This window comes from Acanthochromis polyacanthus, chromosome 15 (genome assembly GCF_021347895.1).
Source record: "Acanthochromis polyacanthus isolate Apoly-LR-REF ecotype Palm Island chromosome 15, KAUST_Apoly_ChrSc, whole genome shotgun sequence".
NCBI lineage: Eukaryota > Metazoa > Chordata > Actinopteri > Pomacentridae > Acanthochromis > Acanthochromis polyacanthus.
This window is the reverse complement of record NC_067127.1, coordinates 6,427,634-6,450,752: the sequence shown is the minus strand read 5'-3', so window position 1 is coordinate 6,450,752 and position 23,119 is coordinate 6,427,634. Positions and strand designations below refer to the sequence as shown.

Here is a 23,119-nt window from a genome sequence, read left to right as displayed (position 1 = left end):
CATCATGCCCAGGATGAAGGAATTCAATGTGTAAGCAAAGTCGAATAGAATTGTTTAATTGTATCAGCATGTTTCAGTAAAATCTACAAGAAAGAGAAGGGAAATGAGGGAGACAGGAGAAGTGGCAGGAGGGAACCAGGAAAGGCTCAGTAGAGAGTAAAACCAGGAGCTGAATGAGCTGTTCAAACTTAAAACTGACTGTTCTGATATGCATTTACTTTCTATATAGCTTTAATCATTAAAATGCAACATACAGTCATAATTCAAGAGATTTTGGCAAAGTTTGTGTCCTTTATTTGTCACGTGAAATACTTCCACCTTCACAGTGCAGGTAAAATAATTTACTTTATATCCTATCACGTTCACTCATAAGCAGTATGGCATTGTTGTCCTCTTTAAACTGCATATAAATATACTGTAAACATCTTAATCTCCACATCTTGTGTTCTTTAGAGAACTTTAAAGATTCAATGCTTAAACCAGGCTATTTTTCGTATCTCATGAAGAGTTCAGAGTTTGGAGCTACATAACGGCAAGAAACTGTTTAAATTCTGTTGTGGCACCATCAAATATTATGAAGCGACTCCAACTGTTTAGTGATAGTAAAGAATAAAGTTATGATGACAATTAAGTTGTATTTTCACCGTCATCGTGATTGGAACATGCACACTAAACACAAAGACATTAATCTCCACACTCAGCATGAAAACATTGGGCCAATCAGATGATGGTTCTAAATATAGGATCCATGCAATCACAACATTTAGCCAATCAGATGAAGCCTCAGCTAGCTATTAACTACCCTTAGATTAAATGGTGCCCAATTGGTGGTTAGTGCGAGTTTAGCGTGAGGTTTTTCTTGACTTTAGAAGAAAATATATGAAAGGGAGCAAGGGGAATTACACTTAAATTTGTCGTTGTTATGATGTGCTATTAGAAATCATTCTATGTTTAGGGGCTGTACATTGGCTGGTTAGCACTTTTCAACTTACAGTCGCCCTGCAACCCTAGTGGGGATTAAGCGGTGTATAGACAACGTATGGATGGATGTTCCGATTAATTTCTTGGGTAATCATGTGCAAATTTGTTCAATAATATCAAATTTAAAATAATTTACTTAATTTCTACAATCCATTGACAGGCTATTCAATGCATAGGATCTTTCTTAGTGTTTCCATTAAAGCAAAAAGATAAAAAAAAATGTATAGCTGTATTTATTTCAAATGATACTGTCATTGCAGGATTTAACATGTCTATTGTTCATTGCAGATTTTTCCTATACCTAGTGAGAAGTGATAAAAATAGTTTATTAACCAGCAAATCTTCCAAGCAGTTTGTGAGTGTTGTTGCCAACACATTTTTGCACACTGTGGGATCACTTTTCAGTGCGATATAAAGTCCTGCACCTCTATGTAAACAGCACAACCATCACTAGAAGTAGAGAGAACACCAAAATGTCCTCCGTACAGTTAGAGATGGCTTCAAGGCCTAAATTAGAACAAAAATGAAAACAACCTTAAAGTTATTTGATTATTTCAGTTACGACAAATCGAAAAAACCTGGAATCAACACGTACAGCATTTTCCAAGCGTCTACAGGTGTTACGAATACGAGGAGAAAAAACAGATACTTTACCACTTGTGTTTTTAATTTGTTTCCATGCTTGTCTCCCATCTGCTCAGCGTAAGCACAGCCTGCAGGTCAACCCAGTTCAGCCAAAAAAATACAAGAATTTTGTCATGAGATAGTTAGTTGCAGCTGAGCCCCTAATGGCTGCACTGGAGCGCGGAATCTTTGTGTTTTACTGAGTCCGGTTAGAGGAAATGCTTTAGTTTTGAAAATCCCTTTGCATGAGATATATAGAATGAAGTGATTTTTGACAAAATATCCCAAGTTCAACCTTAAATTTGGATGATTTTGCAGAAGAAGCATTGCAACACAGGTGAGTACTTCAAAGACTGTCAGAAAGTTGAAAATATTTAAGTTTTTTGTCATTGGTTTCTTTCAATGATAAATGGTACAACTTTAGCATTTTTGAATAATTGCATACCTTTAAGACGTCCTGTCTGGTTTTGGAATTTAAACCAACTCCTCCTTGAATTGAAAGCCAACTTATTTTCAAATAAATCTTTGTCACAGATTCATGCAGCTCCCATCCTGTTTTACCAACTTTATGCAGATAAAAATCCATTTCTGCAATCATGACCTACTGAACATCAAGAATCATTCAATCTTGCATTTCAGAGTTAAAACACACTGAACAATTATTATATTATAAGAAGCAAATGCATCTCTACTTTGTTGAAATTGGAGCTTTTATTCTATTCTGATGTCGGAAACTACTCCTACTGTGGTCCACAACTAGTAAATAAAGCATTTGCTGCTTTAGCACATTCCCAACTATAACACACATTTTGCATAGAATCTGTTTTAAAGATCACAATAGCTCCAAACAACAGATGGTTAGCTCATCTGAGGGAATAAAGGATTTTCACATCTAGATATGAGAGAAGGATTTTCCCCTCCAGTGCTTGGCCCCATCTTTTATTTTCCACTCTTTATTGCATTTTGTCCAAAGCTAGTCCATTTCCCTCAAGCAAGGTTTCTCTCTCTTTACTTTCACTTTTTACTTGTCAAATATAAGGGCGATACCTAACATACAGTGCAATAACTGAAAATGAAAATAAATTGTACCTAAATATCACTTGTTGGTTATAATGATTTAAAAAAATGGTCTATTTTGGATACATTTCTGGAAACAGCACACAGTGCTAAGGCATGGATTCACAGAGATCAAGGTCATAAGGGCACATGCTGTCTGCCCTCTAACCACTCAGCCACTTGGTCGCCTTGGTGATAATGATTTCTGATTATATACACAACAAATTGTGCTACACTACGGCTTCTGAAGTCCCGAGTGTTTTCAGAAACATTTCTACCTGGGTTTGGTTAAGGTAGGGATTGAGGAGTGTGTTCTATCATCACCTAAAGATCCTGGAAAATCCAAAAAACTCCACAGTAGATCTGATGGAAGTTGGAACAACAGAGCAGTGTTTGAATACTCAAGAGGGAACAATAAAGGGGGAGAAGGAGAGAAAGAGAAAGCCTGCAGCACATTCCCCACAAGACACTCACTTCCTGTCTCTGAGTCTTACTCAGCACCCAGGAGGAAGAGGAGGATGAGGCCCTCACACATACTCCCTCTCAATATGGGGGTACGACGGCCAGAAATGTCATTTTATAAACAATATTAAGAAATATACAACAATCACACTTAACTAGAGGTCAGTTTCCCTTCTCTGAAAAGTTTCCCCTTGCCTCCAACCTCATATATTCTTACTTAGTCACAATCTGCAGCCTACAAATGAAGCTTTTGCATGAGAAAACATTGCAGCATTCAGAACCAGCATTAGCATCTTCTGCATAAAACAACATTATTGCTACATACTGGAAATACCTGTGAAAACCCCGCAGTCGCTCTTTGCCATATGCTACAGATTTTCCGTTCTGAAACAAAGCTATCCAATAATAGTCTGTGGTTTAGGAGCAGGAAAACAAATTAGTTCAATGAAGAAAATGATTCACTTAGCCTAATTGTAGGTTGTTGTTGCAGTTACTCAGCAAACATGCTGTTAGGATGTGTGTGCACACACTGGCCCACCAGGAGACTGAAGGAGCCTTTCGGTGACAAACATCACTAAACTCTCATCGTGGCAAGTCTGAGCAAGGAAACCTACAGCCACAGCAGTTTAGAATAGGATTCTGGTAATGTATGCATGAAAAAAGACGCTACAGACACTCAGTTTGGAAAAGCAGAGTTGGAGAAAATGTTACTTCTTTCCCACACTTGTCGCCAGTCTCTGAACTTCAAAATGAATGCAAAAAAGAGGCACAAAGTTGTCTCCTGTACACACAAAACTATCTTTCAAGCTTTCATGCCTCTGTTAAGGTCTCTAAGCCATTAACTGGGGAGTTCTATTCCAGGGTGCCAAGAGTACAACAGTAAACCCTGATAGCTGTCAGGGTGAGATTTTGTTGTCACTCCACACTCCATTTACTGATCTAAGGCCAGGAACCTGCATCCCTGCCAACGGGAGAGACAGTAAATTTGCAATTGCTGAGCAGTTAATAATTTCCATTTTCTCCCGATGCAAATTGTGCCAGAGCAGGGGGGTAGTAAAACATGGCTGATCCAAAGAGCAGTTTAAGTGTGTACACTGGGATTTCTGCTTCGGTTTGGAGACACGCTGGTGAGTCACAAACATATTTTAATTTTAATGAGCAGAAAGAGCTTCTGGGTCAGTTTTATTCTTCAGAATTTATGCAACCCCCTGACTGTACAGCTGTCACCAATCTAATATGAAGATTTACCTGTAAATTCTGATTATATCCAGGTTTATTAATGCAGAAACATATTGAAATTCCGGTTAATATAATCGACTTTATGGCTCAAAAGTCTGGATACACATATTGCAAAAAACACACTTAAAGGAGCACAGTTTTCTCTGGCAATATAGTAAAAACTACAGTGGTGTGTTCACCATATCAACCAGTCAATTAGTGAACAAAATGTGAAGAGAATTGGTTGGAGTATGAGGTAAAAAAAAAAAAAAAACAACTGTTTACAAGTAGCAACTATTTCAGACGTGCAAAATTTATGACGTTATACTACAAATATATACATTATATCGATATATTAGTATATTTATGCACAAATGAGCAAATAGAGAATGATTTACCACATTCTAGACAAGCATGCGTTCATCTCTCTCTGCTTCAACCTCTCAGCAGTTTCCTTAAAGATTAGCCACTATCATAACAATCCATAACAGAGGTGGTTGCTTTCCAGAGCAGCTTATTTTAAGAGTTATCAGTGACCGGGTTATAAAACAAATGTCTGCCACTGAAATGCAATGCAAATCATAACTAGTGCACACATATTACCTGGATCAAGGAAAAAGTTGCTTCTATTGTTGTTTGGGAAGTGATCACAGCACGATTTGACCCGCGGCTCATTCCCGAGGGTCAAGTACACTTCATTTTCCAGGAAAGCACAAGCCAAAGACACTGTCACAGACAATAAAACACTGGGTAAAAATATATTGGAGTTCCCATAAAATTATTTCATTATGGTCCAAACTCTGGCCTTCAGAGCATGATGTACCACATCAAAATCTACAGTTTTTCCAATCAAAACACAACCAGATGTTAGAAAGCTCTGACCGAACTGGATGAAAGAGTCATCAACTGGGGTTTGAAGTCACACCTACGGAGCAGAAAAGATGATGAGAATATCTGATCTAGTGAGCTGAAGCTAACTAATTTTTGCTTTTTGTAGTTGCTAGCAGATGCTTGGACTGTGTAATGTCTGCTGAGAGATAACAGAGGTGCGCACCATGGAAGCAGACTTCCAGAATTCCTCCGAAGGAATCAGAGGTTAAAGGTTAAAGCAGTTTCACGGCTCAGATAGTGTCTGATTTAAACCTGAACCTACAACTGACCAGAAACACCAGGCGACACTTCAACATAACAACTCTCTCTGCTCTGCATCCCAGCCACAACGTCAACACGATCAGCGTCAGACATGATGTCATAAAGAAGCAATTGGGAAACAAGATGTTGGCGAAGATAAAAGACCAAACAGACAAACTGAACTGGATAGATGATGTGCTAGCATACACAGAGCTGGACATGCCCAAACAGACGTATTTAGGCACGCTGCGTGATGTGGCACATGGTATGTCCGGGACACTCGGATTTAGGGCCGGCCTCTGGTTAAGTTGTTTTCCTGGAAGAGTTGGGGATGACATGGAGCTTTGAGGAATGCGGCGAGGCAGCAACCAGGACATTCTCAAGGGGAGCTCCATGTGTGTGCATACGTCTGTGTGTATAGGCCAGAAGATACTTCAAGCCTGGTTGCTTTCCAAAACACACAGATTAGCTCCACTTAAACATTACCGACCAGCCACTTTCACCGAGTTACAGCAAAAAAAAAAAAAAAAAAAAAGAATTATCTTCCTCGACACACGTAATATCCTCCTTGTTTTCATTACAATTACGACTGATAACGTTCCTCCCAGGTCCTGTTTGGCAGCTTCTCAAGTCCAACTTACTGTCCATCCTGTGGAATTGATAAAGATTCCAGCCCACTTACCAAATGCACGAATATTCCACACTCTTGTGTTTTGAAATATGTGATAAATGACCTCAACCTTTTTCAGGGTGTCCAGGGAGTTCTCAACAGAGACCGGCCTGGCCTCTCTTTACAAGCCTGTCATTGCTCGTTTTAACTGTTCACCGTTGCCTGCACGTCATCAGACCGGAGATCACACACTGAATCAATTTTATCGCCAATACAAAAACACACAGCAAAGGCCAAAATATGACAGAGAAGCTAACGCCACAGATGTATTAGTTGTTTTATCTGTAACAGGAATATGGTGTTAGGTTTCAGTGATGACATTTTAATAGGCAAAATTAAAACTATCCTTGAAGAACAGCTTGTTTTTACATTAATTTTAAGTTGTTTTCGCTCTACAAGGCTGTTGCATCAGTTGTTGCTGTCTGCAGCCTTTTTTTTTTGTTGAGAACTGAGCACAAACGGCATGTTCAGGTCAATTTCAGTTTAGTCTACAAACAAATAGGCACCATGGGAGTTTGTTTAGCGACAGCTTGTGGTCAGAGAATGTTACTGCTTTAAGAAAACACTGGCACATCATTGATGGTTAACCGTCTTTGACTTCTTTGACCTTCTGTTTCAGTTTGGAGCACTTTTCATGCCCATAAAGCTGGAAAACCTGTAAATTCTTTCAGTGGTCAACTATGTATTAATAACGTGGTGACACGAATTAGAAGCCCAGAGCTAATTAACTCCACTTAATTGGCTTAATTGATTCATTTTGGATCACGCACAAGAGCCTGCAAACAAGGAAAACTTTAAACACTAAAAGCAGCAATTTCCATGCGTAAAATAAACAAAAGATTTGGAGAGGAGCTGCTGAAGTGAACTGTGCTGCCTGTTTTCATAAACAAGGAAATAATGAGATGAAGCTGGATAAAAGGGATTAATTAGCGGAAGTGCTTCAACACATCATTTAGTTAAAGGTGTTGTTTTACCTAATAACATGACTTCCAGCTTCTTGCGGTCCACCCGAAACCTCTCCTCCGTCCACTCCGGGTCTGGCAGGGGATGGGGGCCGCTCAGATCCTCCTCTGATCCCGGGAGAGGAGAATCGGTGCTGCGCTCGCTGTTGGAGCCCTGGTCCGACTGCTGCAAGTATCCGCTCAGAGTGTCGCACTGGGCAGCCATTGCGCAGCACGGCGACTTCTCCAGTGGCCACAGCGTTTTGTTCACAAGTTGGGGGAAGAGGTGAAGCGAGGCAAAGCGCCGTTCTTCTATAACTTTTTCTTAGTTTTTGTAAAAATTCCGTCACTTCGAGGTGTTTGGCGAGTTCATCTCAGCGCAGTCGAGACATTCCTCTGCACTTTCTTCAAGCCGCTTCGTTTCCCCCCATTAAGGCAGACTTCTAAAAATAGGCGGCAGCGCGCTGGTCCACTCGGTGTCGGTTGTGTGCCGAGTTAACGGAGCGCCGCGCAGCACACAGCAAACATACCAACCAACTCCTCGGGAAAGTTTCACGTGTCATCCTGCAGGGGAAAAAAAAAGAAAAGAAAGAAAGAGGGGGAAAAAAACGGGACTCCTCCCAGAAACTTTTTCGAGCATCTACCTCCCCCTGGGTTCCTGTGAGGATCCAAACTTTCCTGTTTGTGGATTTAATTTATGTTGTACGCGCAACTTTATGGGCAAGTGTTGAGTGTTTCTACAGCCAATTATATCCAACCGAATCATAGTTATTATACGAGTTCAAAATTTCACTACAATACCAGAAGATATGAAAATAAAGTCACTATAAAGAACTAAAGGACGCTTTTGGAAAAAAATAATTTCTTTATGCCATTTTTTGCCCAAAACAGGCAATGTGTTTATTGGTTTATAGAGGAAACACCACACACCCTGAAAGGGCCTGAAGGGAAGCAATACAACCCAAACAAAACCTACATTAAGAGTAAAGCTGACTCAAAATGTGCTACAATTCAAGAAAAAAAGGTATTTCACTAGAATAAAATAACCATATGGCATGAAAAAAGGTCACAGCACACAGTAATGCATGCAGGGACACTGATTTCAGACTTATTCTATTTTCGTGGTGTTTGCTTCACTTGTTTTTGCAGGTAATTGCATGCATTTTGAATTTCTTCACTGTTGTTTTTCACTCACTCATCCTCCACAACAGGCACTTTGCAGGCCTGTGGCTGGTGATATTTTCAGCCTCATGTTATTCTTCATATTTAAATAAATGCGAGGTGTGAGTCTCACTTGCCAGCCATGTCAGGCCTCAAATAAACCCCTGGTGACAACCTTAATCTGACAGCCAGAGCTTTCATCACAAAGCGGAGTAACCACAGCGCTTTCCAGTGACTTTCTCAGCCCGTTTTGTGTTCATTTAGAAATGCAAACTTCCATCACACTGAGGTCTGAGATTAAAGGTGGAAATTACTGAGCACCTGACAACTTAATTGTAATCTTAAGAGAAAAACAGGGAGTGCTTTTTTCTGAAAATGGAGCTGAGCTTTGACATCTGAGCCCTTCATCTAAACTGAGGGTGAAGCAGCTGCCTAAATGTCAAAATTATGCATTTAAATCATCAGGAATCACCAGTTATAGATTGTTAGAATTTAAAATGTGCAAAGCAACAATTGTCCAGGCAACTGACCCACTGTGCAACCGCTTTATTAATGTTTTTGTGTTTCAAGAAATCAGTTTGTGATTCATAATAAAACACCAAAAGTAAACAATATAGTTGCAATTATTTTACTTTGCAGGGATGTAGGATGTACTGCAGCCTCATGTCAGAGATCACCTGTATTTACAACAAAAAAAAGTGTATTTACTATAATAAAAACAACACATTAGGAAAATCTTATTTACTGGTCTGCAGTGCATACATTGCATTTTTTTTTTGTCTGAATCTAACCTTGACAAATTAATCAAATATATTGCGACAAGAATGACTTTGAAAGTACTACCAGATATTGCTTTATTTTGAAAAGCAACTGCAATTAAAATCTAATTTGATTGTGTGTGCCATGTGAGCTCTTGATTAAAATTACACCATTTTGTGTAAAGTGACTTATAAAATGAAACGATGTGAAATCAGCAGTTGTAAAATAGCGTAATGTTAATTAGGCTGATGTGTTTGTATTTGTACAAAGCTGCTCTATAATTGTGCATACATGTATTGTGCATATAGTGACTGTGCTGCAAGCAGCTGAGGTGCAGATAATGGGTGGTCTCATTTCAATTTACAGAACACCGCTTCTCATTTTCATTTCATTGCTACTACAAGACACTATAATAGTCACTATCCACATGAATAACCATTGAGCAAATGGGTCTGAATTAAATCTAACACAAACATGAATATTAAGTTGTCCGAAAGAGAAACTGCCTTTGGAAAAAAAAAAGACTTGACTAGCAAAAAGTAAAGGCTGCCACCTAGTGGTCAAGTAAATGATGGGATTAAACTTATTTTTGTTCCTGTGTGCACTGAGCCGAACATTTTCCAGCAATTATTCAGTAATTTCAGTTCACAAATAGGTATTGCCAAGACACAACTGCAAGACACTTTTTGCTTAATGCTTTTAATGCAAAATAATGAAAAATAAATTCAGTATAGGCTTGTACAATAGAAATCTCTTAAAAGAAAAATACAATCATTCCAGCCCACCGCATCTAATAATAATAATGATAATAATAATGCCAATTTAAGGGGAAAATAAAACAAATAGTAAAAACAGGTAAGTCAAGTAAAGTCTGAGTAGAGAAAGTGCTTCAAGCGTATCAAACACCTCAACCAGTGTGGATAAAGCAGTTGAACAGTACTGTCATGTTCGAGATGTTCAGGGATGCATCGTTGTTGCTCAAACGCTAGTCTTTCACATTGCATGTCGCTGGGTCCATTCTCTGGCTACTTTGTCGTACCTAAGGAAAAGAAAAAAAGAAAGTCTGGTTAAAAAGACTCATTTTTGTTTTATATACATGTCAAAATCTTCACCTTTTGTACTCACCTTTTTCTGTCTGTTTTGTAGATGTGTGCAATGTCGGGGACTAGCGGATCATCTGGATTTGGGTCACATATCAAGGAGCATATGGATAGCAAAACTGGGAACAAAAAACAAGTATCAATACGCAAATAGGCTTCTAATTGGACAAATTTATCCACTTAATACAAACGAGCGACCTTTTAATGAAAATCCTGTTAGTTTAGGTCCTTACAAGACGTGTATTTACAGCCACTGCTTTCATCACGGATATTCAAACAACACCACAACACCTCCCATCCTTGTTTGCTCCTCCAATTATACAATACAAAACACGCAATTTCACAATTTGGTGATGAAAGTACACAGGGTGCAGAGGCTCATTTTTTTGGATAATCAACCCTGAAAATCCTATTACCTGTGTCCCTAGAGGCTGGAAATCAGTGACTTGGAAGAATCTAGGTTTGGTGACAGGCTGGGGGATTGCTTTACCAAAAGGCCCTCACTATGTCTGATATAACACAATGTAGCCATATTTATAAATCCCTTCCATATTATGGTTTGCAGCAACATCCTAATTTACTTTTAGTTGTTCCAAATTGCATTGAAAAAATCCTTGTGATCTTCTAGATCCTAAACAGTGCTGCTGTAGTGTACTATTCTGTAATGAACAGGTAAAATGCAGATGTTATTTACCTTTTGATACTGTAAGTGCAGGTGACCACTGTGACCTCAAGATGTCCAGGCAGATGCTACCATTGCTGTTTATGTTTGGGTGATAGATTTTCGTAGTAAAGGCAACCTTTGGAAACAAAAGTTGGTAAGAAAACACAATGTGAAGGTGGTTGAATTTCCGTCACAGGACAAAAATATATATCACACATTAAGTAAAGCTGCACCTAACAACTATTTAGAATACAAATTAATCATTTGGTCGATAAAATGTCTGAAAACAGTGAATCTATAACAAGATGATGTACGTCTAAGTTAATCAGTCTCAAACTTAATCTCACCTTAGGTGGTTTAAAGGGATAGTCAGTGGGGAAATGGACAGAAAGGAAGAAAAGCCCTCCATGATATGGGCTGTCGGCCTGAAATAAAGGAGTACATTATTGTTAAAATATGCCTAATATTTGTGTCTCAGTAATGCCATGGGTTCCAATGAATAACACAGGGATGGAGTGTGCCAGTGTGTGCTCTCAATACAGAAGAGAAAGGGCTGTAAAGTCAACATAAAACACTATTGTGTAGAGATCTAGAAGCGGCTTGGTTTTTTTTAAAAAGAAATCCAGGAAACTAATCCAGAAAAAGCTCACCGGTCCCGTGATGGTAGCTTGCCAATGAAACACTAAAGGAAGATAAGAAAGCATTATATGAGAACATTATGAAGAATCAGGCTTGTATTGCAATGCAAAGGCACAATATTATTCATCTGAGATTGACAGACTGAAAGACTAAAATGTAAGCAAATTAAACATTTTTACAATTCATCGGACATTTTCACACTTACGGTCGTCTCCTACAGGTCCAGCTGAACATGAAGCTGGAGGGTCCTTCTGTAAGTCAGTTAACTCCTTTACAAATAAACAAACAATATATATATAGAGAGAGTTAGACATTGCCACAATTAAAAAGGCAAAATATACGGTTACATGTTCTGTAAAATGTAAACCGTTTTCAGCTGAAACACACGGAAATCAAAAAATATTGAACAGCTGCCAGAAACGTAACTTAAAGTGCTTTGTCACTGCTAGTTTTCTAGGCCGTTTTAGCTGGTAGCGAAGTTAGCTTTAGGTGGAAATTCAGGTTTGTTGACAACACTCCGGGGCATTTGCAGAATAGTGCAGCCTATCAAATTCTGTCACGACAAAGTCCCAGAATTAGATCCATAGTTTTCAACGGTATTTACATGGTTCGTAACCTCTTTAAGACCGCCACAGGGACACAACATCCAGCATACCGTCACAGAAAACAAGGCTAAAGGAAAGGCTAGTTATTAAAAAGTTGAAGTGCTTAGCTAACTGGATTCTGTGTTAAGACATCACCACTGGCCTAAAAACTAGCTGACAGTAAAGTCTCTGTCGTAAATAATTAATTTCCTTTCCGTTAAAACACCGATACTATCACCAATCTGCCAGTTATGTTAGCAAACATGCTACTATTAGATGACTGACTCGCTAACGTTACATCGACATTTCCGCATCGCTCCAACCTGTTCGGTACATCAAATAAATTAAGAAGAGACGGATATTTTACCTTCTGTATTCTTTTCAAAGCCATGGCAAGTCTTTAGTAGAGGTCAGGAAGCGCTACGGTACTAACTTTGACAGCTGTCAGCTACAACTGCGCTCACTTTGTGCCAACTCGGAGATATTTGTTTTTGACAAACTGATTACTTCTTTTGTTTCCGCGTTTTGTTCGACGACGAAGAATGGAGCGATGCATCGTGGGAAATGGAGTTTTCCGCCGAGCCGCTTAAAGGGACCGCTCATCGAAAAATGTAGGCACAATTCATCCTTTGACTGAATTTAGTGAATGTTAATCAAGTAAATGTAATAAAATAAAATGATATAAATTTAGGCAACAACAACAATGCCACATTTAAAGCCATTAAGCCAAGTTATATTATTTTGACAATCCTTTAAATACACATTTTCAGTCTTCATTTCATAATGTAGTCTGTGGTATTTTCAGAGCAGTTGACCCGCCATTCGATAACAGTTTTCAGCTGTGTATGATCTTTTATATGGAGTTCAGTGGTTAACTGTGACATTTTCTTCTGCAAAACTCTGCATATTTTCAGTATGATTAATCTTTTACTTTACTTATTAGGATAAATTCAAAAATAACAGTGCACAGGTTTATCTTTCATTCCAAGTCTATAACCCTTTGTCTATAGCTCTGGCCTGAAGTGGTTGGACATTAGCTTGTCAATGACCCCTCTATTCATTGCATTTGGAGCATTGGAGATAGCAGTGTTCTATGCTGCTCTAATATCACTACTATGAATGATGTCTGACCTTTAACAAATAAATGGTGTTTGAATTAGACAGATCTGACTATGGAATGCAATGTAATATTCATTCAAAACCATGCATTGAAAAAATACAGTTATGACAACACAAGATTGTATGATGGCATAAATTACACTTAAAATACAATATGAAACATGAAATGAATGCTGAAGTGTATTAAAATAGAATGAAATTAATTCCCAGAGAAAATGCTCATTTAAAAAGAGTTAGTGTAAAGCGAGTTAGTGTATATTAGCAACTACAGCAATAGTACAGGAGAGCAAATTTCCTAAAGTAAATAAAAGTGCTGCAGAAAATATAATCAATCAAAGGCCCAAGAGTTCAGAGTCTCTCATTTGGAAGCTGCTAAAGTTGAGGTGTATTCAGGACACTCGGGGAGTTGCTTCATTCTGTGTTCAGCATATTATCTAAATCCAGCATGGTGTTTAGTTTTGACTTAGGGCACTTCCTGCTGACTGCTTCCTAAAGATCTAAGGCAGGGGTGTCAAACTCATTTTGGTCCAGGGGCCGTATACAGCCTAATTTGATCTCAAAGGGGCCGAACCAGTAAACTTATAGCGTAATTACCGAGAATTAACAATAAGTCTAAGTTTTTCCGACATTTTAGTGCAAAGGAGAACAAGAATATTAGGAAAATCTTTATATGTAATGAACTGTCCTTTTAAAAATTATATTAAAAACAACCAGAGATTAAAGTAAGTGTAATTTCAACAACACTATGACTCAGTTTAACATTTATTTGTGTGCATTGTGTTTTACAACTGATCACAGTGATTGTACAATGGCACAACATATTTAGTCACAGGTATGTGCAACTTAAAACATAGTCGTGGAATTAAAAAAAATCAAACTTATCAAGATATAGAACATTTTTGAAATCCGTTTTCCACATCTGAAAAGTAATTGTGAACAACCTAAATGAACTCTGCACACCTTTAAATCTTAAGTAGCAGCTATTTTATACAGACAGTTAAGAAAGCAAAGTTGTTACCTGCCTTGTTTGTGTATAAAATGTATACGCTAAATATACATTAAAAAAACTACATGTTTGGTTGAGTGGAATATTATTTCTAATGATGCATCCATTAGAAATAATATTCCACTCAACCAAACACTTTTGTAGTGAATCTGATGAGCAACACTGAATTTCACAGTATTTACTACAGCAAGTTTTCATTTAGCAACTGTTTTTTTCCCCTTAGGGCAACAATGTTTAAAGCAGCATTTTACAGGATTTATTCTTGCTTCGTATTTGCTCCTGAAACTTGACATCTTTTAGCCTGCACAAGTGCATCAGTATCAGGCATCATGTCCTGAGCAGCAGCCAACTTCAGCATGTCAGTTAAGTGCTTATGTGTGAGCTTTGTGCACAATTTTGTTTTATTAATGTTCATTACTGAGAAAACTTGCTCACAAAGATAGGTCGTCCCAAACGTGCACAACATTTCTGCAGCCAGTGCTGTTAATTTAGGGTAGCCTGGAAGGAGATGCTGATCAAATGTTTCCAAGCCCACAGAGGCATATCTGTCCTTCAGTTCTACATCACACTGCAAATCGATTATTTCAAGTTGTATGTCAGAGGGCACATCCGAAGCTTCGACTGTTAATGGTGAGCGAAAAACTGTGAATTCTGTCTCGAGTTTGCTTAAGACCTGAAATCGTTTCTCAAACTCCCACAGCAATCTCGTCATCTTGTCTTTGTACTGGCTCATGTCGGCATTGACGCTGGCTGCGCATACATCTCTTAAACAGGGGCAATGAGCAGCGTCACCGCTTGCAAGCTGCGTCTCTCACAATGCTAGCTTCAACTTGAATGCACGTATGCTGTCATAACACTGGGTGATCATTTTTTTGCACCCTTGTAACGTTTTTTCAGATTATTCAAGTGCTCTGTAACATCAACTATAAATGCAAGGTCCCGCAGCCATTGTGGGCTTTGTAATTCCACAACAGGTTCGTAAGGGGTTTATATTTTGGGTGAACATATCAAAGCTGTATTTTGGCTGTAAGCCACTGAGTGATTTAGAAACTAATATCACCACCTTAATATCTGTTCTATCGCTAACCAGAAGCCAGTAAAAAATAGAAGAATTGTTCTGACAGCAGCATCCTGAATGAATCTGCAGAGATCTGGTGCTCTGTTGGGAGAAACAAACAAGGGGCTGCTGCTATACACACCATGCTGACATGAAGGCAGGTTTCTCCAACTCTTCTGTGGACATGAAGTTGTAATTTCTGCTATTTCTAGATGATTAAAGAGTGATGCAACCATTGCGGTCATGTGAGTCCCTTATAACAGCAACATTTCCAACTCTGACTAAAGTCCCGTTTTCAAGTTGCAGGAATGAAGTGAATTTAGGGGTAATTTGCAGGATTTCAAGAACTGGCCTTAAGGTAGCATATAAGGGGTTTAAAATAGAGGCCCAAGAACTTAGCAGTGGGAGAATCTGCCTGTGATAGGGATTTGCTCAGCTTCATGTCCTGTCCTTTATACAACCACACCAAATGAAGATAATACCAGACAGCCATATATCTTTTCCTAGCCTGTCTAGAACTATTTTATGGTCATTTGTATCAAAGGCTGCATTAGTTTCCTGAAGCGCAGCCTGGCATTTTTCCTAAATCACTCAGAACACAATTTCCATTTTGTACCATTATCAGTCTTTAACCAGTCAAGTTGTAATTGAAATTATAATGAAAAACTCTTTTATAACTTTATTGCTGAGACGACTAGAATGAACTGGAATTTTCCCCAAGTGTTTATATTATTATGAAAGCATGTAAGGTCCATGTTTTTAGGAGGCATTGATGGACGCTGGACAACTGTCTGAAAGGAGTGACCCATTTGCAGCACAGCCATTTAAAAAAAATCTATAGTGCACAAAACAGATGATAAGGGCACAAAGAAAATTATGCAATGATAAGATGAAATATGGACATCAGCTGACTCAATGTCACTCCAGGTTGAAACGCCCATTTCTGTTTGGATTACTAATCTGTTATCTTTATGAAGTTGTTATGGCAGCACGTCCACAATGGTTATACGTTATTATAGTTCTGTAGCTCACAGGAAACAGTGATTGGACTGCATGTTTGGTCAGCCCTGTAGAGAGCCTGAACCCTGAGACAGAAAAGGGGAAGGGAGCGCAGAAGGCAGATAAACATACAGTTGTATACGGTACATAATGAGAAGGGGGCACATCTGCCATCTTTCACGCCTGGACTGCTGCACACCTCAGAGCCACAGACTGGAGCAAATTGAAGAATTTCCATACTTATTTATTCATTTATCTCTACAGCCGTCAGTGCACTGAGTCGCAGAAATTCATCCCTAATTTACATCATTTTCTTACATTTGCTGTCAGGATCTGACACAACTTTGTTCAAAGTGTCGATTATGAGTGAAATAACTAATCTTATGATGCAGCTGAGAAAACATTTTTCCCCCCACTGCAACTCACAGTTTTGAAAGAACAAACACCCAATCTGTTTCTTTTACAGTTGCAGTCTGTTAAGATTTTGTAAAAATGTTCACTCAATAATTCATTTTTCTAAAGCCTGATGTTTGTTTGTTTCAGATTCACCAAAGGCAGAAAAAAACACTTTGCCAAGGTCTGTTTTCACCTTAGTTCTCACTGGTTTTCTTTGCAATTGCTCATTCATTTTTTGACTGCATGCAGATTTAATGAAGACAGTTAATCACATCTGTAAAACATCTGTCCTTAGTCTTGATTGCAAATGATGTTAATGGTTATTTTAGGTGAAAGTGAAGCGTACTACAAATAAACAACTTCATGACAACATCATAGCCTAGCCTATATTCTTTGCTTTTAAAGTTTGTAAGGATAAATGTTTGGTGTAGAATTACAGCATGCTATTGGATTGTTGTTACTGTTGCGCTGACATGTATTGAACAGAACAGAAATATTAGAATCGAATTACTTTATTGATTGATTCTGTTGTTGCAGTATCAAGCAAGAAAGAGTAAAATATAATAGATATAGAAAATGGATCCAAAATGCACAATAAAGAATAAAATATAAAATGAATATAAATGTACTAAAGTGAAGAATGCCTTATAAAGTGTCAAATGCAAACAGTGAATGGGGGAAATTAAAGTCCTGTGAACACCACTACCACAAGTTCAAGTAATTCAGACAAACAGATCTGCATAAAACAGCAAAGATTTACAAAACAGACAGAAGTGTGATACTACAGGGTTTTATTTACTGCACAGTGAGGCATCATGTCATTTGGTGGAGCATTAATATCAGCATATGAATAAAACCTCATAACAGCTGCGACAACAAGAGAGTTTCAGGAAAAATGGACGATAAAACCCTTGATTTTATGTCCCTTCTTGACCTTTGATAAAGCTGGCAAAGCGAATGTACCTGCATCTCTATTCCATCTCGATCCAGCTTTCAGATCGAGCACCATCACTGCGGTGCAATTTGAGCAGGAAAAATAGCAATGTGTCTCCAAAACGGGTTGTAATTTATTCCTCACACGCGATTGGTCACAGATCGATGCGCGCTCCCGGTGGCTCTGAGGCGGCGCGCCCGTGCTTCTGAGCATCGTTTGGAGAAAGCGGAGAGGAGAGACGGAGAGAGAGAGAGAGAGAGAGAGAGAGAAATAGAGAGAGAGGGAGAGCCGTGCAACAACCAAGTGTCCGCCGAATGTCTGCCTCCTCCCGCTGCCAATGAATACCCCTCACATTCCTATGTCTGCCAGTTGACATACCGAACAGCGACGGACCAGGCTTCCAACCCTGCGAGGATTCAGGAGTCCTATAGCGGGCTGCGTGTTTTTTCAGGTAAGCTCCCCCTCCTCCTTCCCTTCAACCATCCTTCTCCTCCGGTGACCAGTGTCGCTGTGTTTTCTGTGTATTTACGCGTGATTGAAGAAAGGGGGGGCGGAAAAAAAGAACTGGCGTGTTTTTTTTTTTTAACCCCTCCACGGTAGCTGTCCAAGGTGCTGAAACGGGCAGTGGCTTTGTGGTAAGAAAAACACAGTGTAGTAGAGCGATCGGCCTCATGTGAAGAGCAGCTTACATGACTTCGCTGTTTGAATGCTACGGGCTATTTAGTGTTGCAGACTAAAAAACCTCCCAAGGATGTCGTGTGGGTGTCGTAAGGAGGAAGAAGAAAGCACGATGAAACTGGAACGTGCATGCGATTACATTTGCACAGTCTTGCACATTTCTCTGACTATGGCTGCTCATGCCCGAGTGGATGCATCCGAAGCTGAATTGTAGAGAACCTTGCTTTGGACGTTGTGTTGTTATGGGTTTTTTTCCCCCCACTGCATTCACCGCTGTCAGGGTCTCTTCACCCTTATTGCAAATCTCAGGGATGCATCCACAGAATGTATAGTGTGCAGAATCTTCAGACGTAAACAAGGTTGATGCTCAATGAAGAGGGTAGCAGCAGAGTCATGGTACCTATCATTGTTTTTCAAGTCGAACTTTTGCCCCATTCAGTGACAATTTGCATCAAAGGGGGTAACCATACCTCGTGCAAAAAAAAAAAAAAAAATCAACTCCCTTTCTTAAAAAATATTGTCCTTGTCAAGACCTGTAAGACGCGAACACCGTTTTGCGGAGCTCAATCTGCACAACTGCCTCCGTTTAGAAATGTCAAAGTAATGCCGAAACATGATGCAGGCAGGGGCCACAAGTCATGCAAATTGTTGGCAAAAGGTAACATCATGCTCCATGTTCTTTTGATGACCAAAAATATCCATCTGTCCACAACAGGAGCACCTGACATTTCCTGTGGCAGATTTACTCACTGGATCATGGCACAGACCAACACGTGTGGACGGGCACCAATGGGTTACCGGATGAGTCCACCACAATGATAGTGTACAGAAGGTTAAGGCAGCTGGCTATTTAAGTCCATCTGGGGGTCTGTGTGTGTTTGGAGAGTGTGAGCGTGTGGTTGCTCTTGCATCCAATTTACTTGACGATGAGCTGTGGCGATGGAATTTGCTAATACTAATGGCAAGACAGTGTTCTTGTGCCATGCTTGATTTAGGGTTGTGACACTACATTAGCTTGATGAGAGAACATGCAATTTTTCCCTCTTGCAACATACATGACATGCAATGCTTACATACACACACCGCACCGCGCACACACATATGCATACATACACTCCCCCTGACATGCATGCACACATTTCCCAGTTAAACCATCAGCTTTTATTGCTAACATGTTGGTGTATGGTTTGATAACTATTGCTCATTACACCATTAGTAGGGAATTTCTGCATAAGGAAAATAAGGAAATAGTAAGGAGTGAAATGCCCCACTGCTGACACACCATAATCCAGTCCTGCTCTAATATTGAGCAGATTAATGAAATAATAATCTATAAGGAAGATAATATTTGTTTGCTTTGAGACTTGGGGTCCAATTATAGTTTGTCCTAGAAACTTTAAAACTTAAAATACAAAATCTAGATAGACAAAGTTTTGTTCACTGTGCCTTGTGTGCGTTGATTTAATTGCAATCTTTTCTTCTCTTGGGATCAAAACAGTAAAGCTAAATTTAAGATAAACCCACAAATAAGCCATTTAGAAAATTGCTTTTTGCTACCACCAGAAGAGGATTCTGCTCCCTGGTGGCACTGCTATTGTCTAATAATTGAGATTTTTTTTCTGATCTGTTTCAGTGTATACCAAACAAAAGCTAATGCTCAGTAAGTGCAGATGGATTCTAGCTTGTTGTGATCTGTACATTTATTAAATATCGGCAATAGTTCTACTGTTGCACCTGAACATATCACTGACTGTTTCAGTTCACCTTCAGACAGACCAATAAAGTGATCATTTTCTTATCTTACTCGTGGATGACTGAAGCATTGAGCAAATATCTTCATTTCATTCTCTTCACCCATCAACAGACGCTCCTATTCTATCAGCGACCGCTTCTGCACACCAGGAACAGGACAGGCTTAGCATGATATCATAGATCGACGGTCTTTTATAGCACTCACAGCGTGTTAGGCAATATTACCGCCAGTGTGGGACAAGACTTGCTGCAAGTGTTGAGATATTTGCAGCAGAAAGGGAGCACTTGCAATTTCATAAGTCACAATTTCCGTGATCTTCCCAAATCAAAATGACAGACTCCAGAATTAGATTGTTCATTAAGTTGACTAAATATTTAGGGTTATTCAGGAAGAGGATGGGATTAGCTAGTCTGATTGGTTGTATTTGTGGTGTCAGTGAAGGAAGTTGGTTATTAGATTCCATTTTAAAACACTACACTATCAAAATATGCAAAACCATGGAAAACTGGTTGCATCCTGTACAAGTGCATCAAATATTGACTTGAGGTCTTTCTAGCTGTTCAACTGCATGCGATGTCTCTTCCGCTCTCTTGCTATTGATCTCAAAGTACTGCTCTTTCAATTATACCATGAAGGATCTGTAACCAAGTATGCAAAAAAAGCGGAGCATCCTTTGCCTCAGTAGTTATTTGCAGGTTTTACCGTCAGGATGCAAATTTTATCATTTTAATATTATTTCTTCATGTTTTAGGAGTAAAGAAGGGATTTTACAACCAATCTGTTCTCAAGCTGTTTGAGCACATTAATATCTTAGTCATAGACTTCCCTCACTTCTTAGCACTTGACCACAGCTTGGCTCCGTACACTGGCTGACCTAGATACGCTGCAGAATGAAAGAACTTGGTGAAGGCAACAGGATGAAATCATGTTTCTGGAGTGGGTTTTAACTCAAACTGCAGTTGGAAGAGCACTGCCTGTAGACATGTGGATACCGCCAGGATGAGCAGGTGCCCCAAATGCTTTTCAGATGGAGATGGGCTTGGCAGAGGTGTTGCAACCCACATTGACTGGGCCACGCTAAGATGTGCTGAATTCTCGAGTGGAAAATCTGCTTTTATGCTCTGTTTTGCTTCTAAGACCTCTTGTACATCAAAATCATTAAATACACAATCACAACGCTGTATAAAATGTTGATAGTGAAGCGACTGGCTGCATCTACCCGATAGCTGACAGTGAGCTAGTAGTATATCGTAGTGGAAGGATTATGTAATATTAGCAGAGGGAGTTTTATGGTTGAGGGCAGCAGATAGTGGTTTGATAGTCCTTCCACAGGGAGCATAACTATATCCTTCCACTCTCTCGGTGTGTCTTTGTCTCTGGCCCATCCACCCCTCCGCTGCTGTCATTAGCGTCTAATGAAAATGGATGGGTGAGCTGAGGTGTTGACCTGCTTGTTGTGGAGATGTGTGCAGAGATGTCTGTTTTCTTCAAGGACACGTGCGCACGAGTCCCTTTGCTTGAACACACAGATGCATAGCTATCCTGAAAATTCAAATGAGCACCGTTTAAACAATAACATGCGCAGAAAGACGCGCTTAAACACACGCAGCAGGCTTTGTGATAAACCGACTTGTTGGCGACAGTCGCTGGTGACCCTGAAAATTTCTTCAACTGCTATATGAATCCAAAGAAGAGACAAGTAATGTGCGAGAACTCCTCCAGTTTATCAAGAAATGTCGACATAATATTTAATGCATGGATTCGATAGATAAGCACCGCATGTCTGATGTTCTCGATCATTACTTACTATATAAAGCCCTTCTTTGATGTCTTGCTGTTCACATGATGTCAGGCGCATATCATCAAGTGTACCACAGCGTACTCCATATGTGCATTTTTTTTCCTCACATGTGTGCACCATAAATAATGCCGTGATGCATGTGTGAGCATGTGTGTGTGCTGTATGTAGGGCGAATGTTGCTAAGAGAGAGTCCTGAATTTTTTATGCAATCCTAAAACAGCTCCAGTTCATATCCACTCAGCATGAGGAGGGAACATCTTCTTTCAGCAGCCAGCGCTTTGTGTGCGACTGTGTATGCGTTCCCATATGTGCGTGACCGTGCACGTGTGTGCCGTTTGCAATGAAGCGAGTGGTAAGCAAGAAAACAGACAGTGGTAAAAGATGATCAGAATTAATGGGGCAATATACGTGACGCATCATTCTGGCTGCTATCCATTGCAAGTTTTCTGTCTTGCAAGAGAGAACGTGATTTTTTTTTCTCTTGGCTGAAACTGTTCTTTTTCTTCTCCCACCAGGCAATATTGACAGTCTTTCAATTAGCACAGCAAAAATATTCATCTTTCTCAGTTATTTGGCTACAAATCTAATAATCTAGAATCTGCAAGTCAGAAAATTTCACTTGCAGCTTTACTTCTTAGAGAATTTTTGTAAAAAAAAAAGATCAGTTAATGTCAGTTGAATTAAGAAGAGAATTCAAATGAGTTGATTTGCCTCACAACAATGGCCGATTCTCCATTTTTTGTGTGGAAAAATGTGATTCTCGGGACTCCATGCAAGATTAAATCAATCATTAAGATTACAGTGTAATGTTTTTGCAGTAAATTGGAGTGTGATCTTCCTCTGTGGTGTAGTATCTGACAGCTGAGGCACCAGCCTACTCTTATTTACATCTTAGCTGCCGATGGGTATCCAGTAATTGTTCTTCCAGCAGCCAGTTTGGTTTCTATCTCTATGTGGAGCCATTAATCCTATACTGTATATTTATTATTTTATCTGTGCTTTTTTCCCATCACTGAGCCCATGCAACACTGATGTTTTTTTCTCTTTAGTCAGTACAGGAGAGTGCTGTTTTACGTTTACAGTGCACTGCTTACATAAATAGAGGTTAGCGCTGTGCATTTTGAAGTAATTGGTCCTTGGTGACACTTGGTCTTTTCTGAAAATGACAGTGATGCCAAAAGAGTGTATGAGTCTGCGGATGTTATTGTTCCCACACATTTACAGTAGAAAATGTAAATACACTGAGTGCAGGTATTTATGGCCAAGCAAGAACAGAAAATACATCCTTATATGAAGTGTAATTACTGACTTTTAGTCCCAGTCCATTAAGAAATATGAGTTTAAGAAAAAGAATTGTGAGTCCCTGATGAATATGTGCATCAGATC

General features: G+C 39.3%; 3 protein-coding genes across 4 annotated transcripts in view; 1 reads left to right on the top strand and 2 right to left on the bottom strand.

Moving 5' to 3' along the window:
- The window catches only part of LOC110954071 (protein bicaudal C homolog 1), a 66,789-nt gene extending 59,147 nt beyond the window's left edge, over window positions 1–7,642 (bottom strand). For both annotated transcript variants that reach the window (XM_022198370.2, XM_051959737.1), the window contains exon 1: window positions 7,117–7,642. In XM_022198370.2, coding sequence (XP_022054062.1) covers window positions 7,117–7,309 — 193 coding nt within the window. In that variant the 5' untranslated portion in view covers window positions 7,310–7,642. The remainder of the gene's footprint in view (window positions 1–7,116) is intronic.
- A 1,133-nt stretch (window positions 7,643–8,775) lies between these two features.
- Window positions 8,776–12,534, bottom strand: LOC110954070 (ubiquitin-conjugating enzyme E2 D4-like). Its single transcript, XM_022198369.2, has 7 exons — window positions 12,358–12,534; window positions 11,612–11,675; window positions 11,418–11,449; window positions 11,115–11,192; window positions 10,798–10,903; window positions 10,129–10,222; window positions 8,776–10,042 (listed from the first exon to the last, which is right to left on the bottom strand). The coding sequence occupies exons 1-7, from the start codon at window positions 12,379–12,381 to the stop codon at window positions 9,997–9,999; spliced, it is 444 nt and encodes a 147-aa protein (XP_022054061.1). The 5' UTR covers window positions 12,382–12,534; the 3' UTR covers window positions 8,776–9,996.
- Window positions 12,535–17,622: 5,088 nt separating this feature from the next.
- rgs7a (regulator of G protein signaling 7a) overlaps window positions 17,623–23,119 on the top strand; it is a 56,130-nt gene continuing 50,633 nt past the window's right edge. The window contains 2 exon segments of the mRNA XM_051960077.1: window positions 17,623–17,952; window positions 18,895–19,010. Coding sequence (XP_051816037.1) covers window positions 18,995–19,010 — 16 coding nt within the window. The 5' untranslated portion in view covers window positions 17,623–17,952; window positions 18,895–18,994.

Excerpts from the sequence above, each read along its gene's own strand:
- LOC110954070 (XM_022198369.2), bottom strand. The coding sequence starts at position 12,381 with ATGGCTTTGAAAAGAATACAGAAG. Across the intron at positions 11,676-12,357 it reads CTTTGAAAAGAATACAGAAG|GAGTTAACTGACTTACAGAA; the intron begins GTAAAATATCCG and ends TTATTTGTAAAG. Across the intron at positions 10,043-10,128 it reads TACAAAACAGACAGAAAAAG|GTACGACAAAGTAGCCAGAG; the intron begins GTGAGTACAAAA and ends TCTTTTCCTTAG.